Consider the following 7,280-nt stretch of genomic DNA (forward strand, 5'->3'; position numbering starts at 1 on the left):
AAATTTTGAAGGGGAGGTTATTAGGGAGGTAAGTGGAAATGTGGTTTAAAAAACCCCAAACAAATAAAACAGGCCCCCAACTTAGATTTTGTCAGACTAATTGATTGTGTAGATGAGCGGTGCTCAAACTTTGGAACCTATGGGACAGGTGAATGGCATGGAACTAGGCTGCTGGCCATATTGTGCCCCACACAGCCTTAGCTGGCCCCTGTATGCTGGGATTGGGTCCTAAGGCCCTGTGCTTGTATCTTTTAATTTTTTTAAAATACATGTTATAAAATGTTTCATTTACTTTTAAGGAATCAAAAGATGATCAGTGGAAGCGAGCTATGGATTATCTCAATGTTGTCAATGAACTTAATTACATGACTCAGATTGTTATCATGTTATACGAGGATCCAAACAAGGTAATTAAGTGAACTGAAAAAAAACCATCTGCAGAGATGGTTAATTCAGGCTATATATTAAAGAGTACATGTACTGTTCACTTTCTCTAGGAACTGTCTTCAGAGGAACGTTTTCATGTTGAGCTGCACTTCAGTCCAGGAGCTAAAGGCTGTGAAGAGGATAAAAACTTACCAGCTGGTTATGGATATAGACCTGCCTCCAGAGAGGTAATATTTAACTTAAAATTATATTAAAATAATAAATATATTTAAGTTCATGGACTTGCTGATTTCTAAAAAACCTAAGAAAAATGCACCTTCACTTGCAAATTAAACTTTAAAAATCCTTTTGTGTGCCCAGGGCTATTAAATAATCTGTAAACTAAATTGCAAACATGTCATAATTCTGATCCTTCAATTGCAAACAGATACTGTATTTGGTAACCTTATATCTGCTCATCCTAAAAGTATGTTTTTTACAGCATATATGATCTCAGCTTTTTATGATTTTTGTATGACTTTAAGAATCTTCAACAAAAATAAAATTGCATAGGGGAAAATGGCATCAGCAGGTAATCACGCTTTTTCTGATGTTTTGACAACTGCACAAAATGACAAAAAATAATTTGAGTAAAACAGTGATATTTTCAGTTGTACCGGGATGCCTGTATAATTAAATAATTAAGCATTACAAAGTTTAAGACTCTGGGCTTAGATCTGCCCCACTTAATTTGGCAGGAGTTTTACCATTGATTTCAATTAGGGGCCAAAACTTCACATTTGCATCCAGCAAGGAACCTGCACAAAGACAGTATGATGTAAAAAATAAGGGTGCAGGTGTAGGTATCATTGTGCACATTGTGATAAGTTGCAAGTAGTTGAAGTAGTAGATGCTTTTTGTAGGTGTGTAAAAGACTGTTAAGTACTACTTTTATAGTTTAAAAGCTTTAAGCTACATGCATACAACTAACATCTTATGTGTATAAAATAACTTAAGCTTTTTGTGTTACTCATTTTACTTAATGGATTTTTGTGTCTGAATGTCACAAAGTCTGTTGCTAACACGAACAAGTAATCTTTCCTTGTAGAATGAAGGCCCCAAGAAAAACTCACATAGAAATGATAGTGATGAAGAGGTGCATGCTTCCAGGAGGGATGAAATGGATCGTTCAGTAGTTATGTTCAAACCCATGGTTTCAGACCCAATTCACATACACAGAAAGTCGCCCCTTCCAAGATCCAGGAAGATTGGTTCTGTTGAAGTAAGTGTTTGTATCCTAGATCATGTTTCTTCATATGGAAGTTAACTCCTCATTAACTCATAACCAAAAGGAAAAACAGTTATTCTTTTTTAATAACACGAAAATAGGATGGTGTTGTTCCTCCCAAAGGGTTGTTTTTTATTTTGTGAGAAATCCTGCATGGCAATGGTTGTCTGAAAAGAATTTCAAAACCTGTGTGAGACTCTCTTGCCGTATATTACTTTTTTTCCTTTAGCATTTCAAATCTTACTGATTAACCCTCATTATTTGAAAATGAAGATACATTTTCACTCTAAATTATGCCTCCTCCAAGCTGACTAACATACATTTGCTTGCATATGCATCCTTACCAGATGTTGTTTGAAATTTATAACAAATATTGAGATTTTTAGTTCTTGATGAGTACTGGGCAGTGCAAGAGGTGACAGCTGCTAAAGCTCCTGGTAGACAAGGTTCTTCAGACTCTAACTGCACAGCTGCCTGCACAGAGGGGCACCTCTGGTTGGGGATCAGGAAGCTTCTTGCTCCCTGACTACACTTCCCTGTTGCCCTCTTCCCCTTCCTGCCCCCACAAACATGGAAGCTAGGAACTCCTTATTCTCCAGGTCCCATTCTGCAGGTGACTGGGAATGTAAAAAAGGGGTGTGCAGCTGGGGCTCCCAGCTGCATGCCTGCTTTTTGGAGGTCTGGAGTGCCATGAGCCTAGTATCGGCAGCCCTTCCTTTATGTCAAGCTTATAGTGTCCTGGACCTTTAAAAAGAAGGATTGCAGCTCCGCGTCCCAGCTGAACGTCTGTCTGCTTTTTTTTACATTCCTGAATGCCAAAAACCCAACATTAGGAAGAGGCTCCCCAGTGTCAGGCTCATGGTCCCCCTGCAGTGGTGCAGCTGGAAGTAAAGGACCTCCCCCATCCCCTGGTGCACATGCCCAATGCCTCTTTAAACAGTGTGCTGTTTTAAAGAGGTGTCTAACCTGTGCAGTGAGAAATGGAGAAGGATCTCCCTCCCCCAGCTGCACTTGTGTGTTTTAAAGAGCTACCTGGTGCTAGCAGCCAGGGGTGAGAGCTTTTCCATCCCACACTGCTTATGTCAGGTACCTCTCTAAAGTAGTATGTGCAGCTCTCTCTAAAGTAGTATGTGGGAGGTGAGAAACTTTTCCATCCCCAGCTGTAGGTATATACCCAAGTTCAGGCCCTTGAGCTGCCCCAGCCTACTCCCACCAATTGGGCAGGGGCTGGCTTTATTGTGGACTCCACAGCTGCCCCATGCTAACCCTCAACACCTAGGTGAGTGTTGGGATTTAGCACCAGACAGCCCTGGTCCCAGCTCAGACCCAGGCTTTCCCATGTCCGATCCTCAGAGTATTGGACTTATGCCAGGGGTCTAAGAATAATATTTTCAGCTGCATTTGTTTTCATGTAAAGCAAGTGACTCCCAGCGGCACAGCAGTTGAAGGTAAGAGAACAAATGGGCAGCATGCTTTGAGGGGAGGTGGGACTGTGTGTTTCTCAGTCTTTAGATTAAATACTGCAAGACCCTTATTGTCTTCAGTTACCTAGGCCAGTGGTTCTCAACCTTTTTTTTTTTTTTTGTACTAGGACCCATTTGTAAACATGGATGGCTAGTCCTGGCCCAGTGCCCCTCACTTCTGATCCCCTGCCCCCAGCCCTCCCTTAGTATGTGGGGCAGGAGGTGGGTATGTGGGGAAGGGGGGCCCCAAGCAGCCCCTGGCAGGCTGGAACTCTTCCAGCCTGCAGGGGAAGAGCCATGGTTTCCCACATTTTTCTTTTTTAAAGGAGAATCCATTTTTAAAGTTTGTTAATCCATTTTTAAAATTTATTTGCAACTCTTTTGTATATTTTTGTGACCCACTTTTGGGTCGCAACCCATGGATTGAGAAACACTGACCTAGGCCATGACATCTATATCTAATTACTTCAACATCACTATGAGGTGGGTAAACCAACAATACACTGCTGATACTACTTACACGGTTGAACAGTAAAGCTTTATCGGTGCTTATTGAACATCTGTGATAAATGACACAACCCCTTATTACTCCCTCATTCTCAGTTTTTTAAAAACAGTAAACTTCTAAGGCTATGCAATGTGCCTTTTTATATCTGTCTCTGAAATGGGTTGCTTATGTAGATTAAATATGTAATTACAAGCAACTCTGGCTGAATACATGGGAATAATATGTGTGGTTTTGTTTTCTAATGGTACATAAGATAAATAAAATAAAGGGTAGACAGTAGTTTTGAATATTTAGAGAATTCGCATTTTCTTTTTTTCAAAGTGTACCTTAATGTTCAAAATTGCTTGAATCTCAACAATTCTAAAAATTGTTTTCATTCTGATGGTGCAAGCTCTTTTCCTGGAAAGGAGTTCACATTCAGTTTTGTAATATTTAATTAACTTAACCATTTTCATTTTTTGGTAAATTTTCAGAAGTTGATTTCAAAAGGTATTTTTATATGAATTACTAAACTTTGAGTTTCCACAGGTAACAGAGTTAATTAGAATTTGTTCCAGCGTCCAGATTTTAAGAAAACATTAATTTTTTACATCCTATAGAAAAAAGATTAATGTAAATAACTATCACTTATGAAATTTTAGATCTTTCCACTTTTATGTATCTGTTTGTGCACAGATTTATACAGCACACTGAAATCTGCAAACCAGTCTTTGGAAGATTTAAGAATGGTGGTTTTTAAGGCTAAACAGCTATAATATGATGTCATCTTAAACTACACAACCTTGGACTTCACTGTCTGCTATGGTTCATTCGTTTAAGGGGACACTGCCAGATTGTTTAGGCTTAGCCTCTCTCTCTCTCTCTCTCTCTAAATATATATGTATTTAATCTATATAACTTCCAGTAAACATTGGATCTTTAATGAAGCTTTTTAATCTGAATGATATTTCCCTAACAGTATTCAACACGTACTTTAGCTGTGTTTACAAGCACATGATGACCAGAAATTTAAGCTGACTAGTATCAGCTTCCTTTGCTCTGAAAGTAAAATGAGAAAAACAAAATTTAAATGGCGAAAATCAAATATTCACTGGTATTACTTTCTGGTGATATCAACACAAGTCGAGAAATTTAGCATTTTTAGCCTGACATTGTCCCTTAAAATTTCTTACCTTTTCAACATCTGAAGTTCCTAAGTGTTTTAAGGTTGAGACATCTTTGCTGCAACCACTATCGTGATTGACTCTCCAGTGTAATTCCACAATCTTTTGAAATTTCAAAATTAACGTAGTACATGTTAATTGCAAGGGAAAATATCTATTAAATAACAAATAGGAAAGTTTAATATACTTAGATAAACTATTAAACAGTATATATAGAACAACAAATTTGTTCCATTTCCAATACATTTTAAAGCTAGAAGAAAAGATTTATTTTGCATTGAAGAAATTTGTCTGCCAGAAATTTGGCAAAATGAATGGGTTAGAACCCATAGTTAATTATGTTCTTAAGAAGACTTTGTCATGTTAGTTGCTCCTAATTACTGTTTAATAGTCTTAGTTGTATGTAAAAGAGTGCAAAAAAACTGGATTTTTGTTTGGGGTTTTTTTGTTTGTTTTTTTTCTTTTCTGTTCATTTGGCTCTGTTGAATCTAACTTTGCATGCTTTGCTGTTTTTTGCCCCCTTTCTCACTTCCAGGAAGAGAGCCCCCTGAGTGTGTCTAGCCCAGAGGGTATTGGTACCTGGCTGCATTACACCAGTGGTGTGGGTACTGGGCGTCGAAGACGCAGATCAGGGGAACAAATCACTTCTTCCCCTGTCTCCCCTAAATCATTGGCTTTCACATCCAGTATTTTTGGCTCATGGCAACAGGTTTTTAAACTTTACTTCATTAAACATTATTATGCATTCCAAGCAACAACCAACTGTCTTTAAGGACATCTAATCCCTTTATCATGGATTACATTCAAAGTAAATTCTTCCACCTTTTAAAATGCTAGTTACTTCCAAGAATGTCTGGGGGGGGGAAAAAGCAAGTGCATGGTTTTTTTTTTCACTGAATGTTAGATATTTCCAGAATGAATTTGTTTCTTTTCATAGAGATTATAAATATTAACGCTGTAGAAAAGGCATAGCTTACTGCTGAATGAAACAGACTTTTGCTTTGGCTTAGTTGTCCTTTAAGACTTTAAAAACAGCATTGCTTAATTTGGTGGTAGGTAAATTTAAAACACTTTTCAGTAATGACAAACAATGCCATTAAAATAATTTATTTGGGGTTTGATATTACTGTTCAAAATTTGTTTGGCATATATCATATTTTCAGTGGCCTGGTATTAACTGTGCAGGAAACAAACTCTAGCACTAATTTTTCTTGCCTTCACTCCTGTATCTGGAGGTAGCTAATTTAAAAAAAATAAAAACAGTACTTCATCCATTAAATTTTGCAATATTTTGAAGTCTTATTCCCCCATCTCCCCAATATTGGGAAAAATAGGACAAATGATTCATATAAAATTATTATTAGTTCAAATATCAATGAAGGTCTAAAGTTTGCTTAATAATTCAAAATATTGTTTGCGTATAGGATAATGGATGGTGTTCTGTTAATCATGCCCCTTTCTTTTCTAAGAGTTTCAGCAATTTCCATTTGGTTTTGGAAATTTAAGCAACTTGTGCATAGGAGAAAGTATATATACGTCAGTAAAAGCTGTGAACTTCTGAAGGTTACAATGATAGAGCCCGTGCATGGATCAGTGACTGTATGGTGTCCTCAATAGCCTGTCTTTCCTTCCCTCCCCTTCCTTTTCCAATACAGGCGCAGTTTAGGAGAGTGCATTTGGTAAAATAAAATAAGTCTGTCTCAACTGTGTATGTTCTCATCTTTGTCATGGTCTGTCCTTTTTCATTCTGAATGCCTGCTTTGCACCCCCTCATTGCAAGGATCTCATATGTGAAATGGACTCCCTTCAGAAAGGGATATCGCATGATTTTTCATACTTTTTATGTATTTCTACTAACATATATCATATGGCTTATTAACACTTGTCTGTCTGGAACAGGCTGATGTATCAAGTTTAATGGACACTACATGTTGCTATTCTCTTTTTCCTTATTTTTCTATTTTCTATATCCAGGTCCTATCAGAAACCAGTAGTAGCTTAAGAACACCAAGAACTATTCTGGAACAAAAACAAAGTGGTCTAGGTATGTGCATACAATTGAAATTTTGTCTCGTATACATACTTTCCAGCATCTGTAGTTTAGCATGCAGCTATGCGATCTTGGAATTTTAAAAGCTTATTTTCATAAATACAGAAGCAAATAGTTGTATTTTTAATGTAATGATGCCTGGTAACTCATTGAACCCACTGAGTTTGGTAATATTTTGGTAACAATTTCTTTTATGAAAACTGTATCAAAAAAGAACAAAACAGGTGAGACTTCACATTGACACTTTACTCTGACCTAGTACTCCTCTCGGTTTTATTTTGAAGTAACTGTTGTAGTTCATGACCTTGATTCCAAAAAATTGTGTAGAGATGTTAAGTGCCCATAGTATAGAACCTGGTAAAACTCTCCAGATGCAATGTGTGTTCCCTGCTATGGGTAATAGAGACAAATTAAAGGTAATTCTCCTGGATGGAAACCTCTC

General features: G+C 37.4%; 1 protein-coding gene across 13 annotated transcripts in view; it reads left to right on the forward strand.

Annotated features, from left to right (window-relative positions):
- PPIP5K2 (diphosphoinositol pentakisphosphate kinase 2) overlaps positions 1 to 7,280 on the forward strand; it is a 120,909-nt gene that overhangs the window by 82,304 nt on the left and 31,325 nt on the right. For 8 of the 13 annotated variants that reach the window (XM_019517221.1, XM_019517220.1, XM_019517219.1 and 5 more), the window contains 5 exons: positions 300 to 407; positions 498 to 614; positions 1,475 to 1,648; positions 5,324 to 5,497; positions 6,763 to 6,832. In XM_019517221.1, coding sequence (XP_019372766.1) covers positions 300 to 407; positions 498 to 614; positions 1,475 to 1,648; positions 5,324 to 5,497; positions 6,763 to 6,832 — 643 coding nt within the window. The remainder of the gene's footprint in view (positions 1 to 299; positions 408 to 497; positions 615 to 1,474; positions 1,649 to 5,323; positions 5,498 to 6,762; positions 6,833 to 7,280) is intronic. The other 5 variants (XM_019517226.1, XM_019517228.1, XM_019517231.1 and 2 more) reach the window with 1 other exon arrangement.

Source organism: Gavialis gangeticus, unplaced genomic scaffold, assembly GCF_001723915.1.
Source record: "Gavialis gangeticus isolate Ggan-Ray unplaced genomic scaffold, GavGan_comp1, whole genome shotgun sequence".
Taxonomy (NCBI): domain Eukaryota; kingdom Metazoa; phylum Chordata; order Crocodylia; family Gavialidae; genus Gavialis; species Gavialis gangeticus.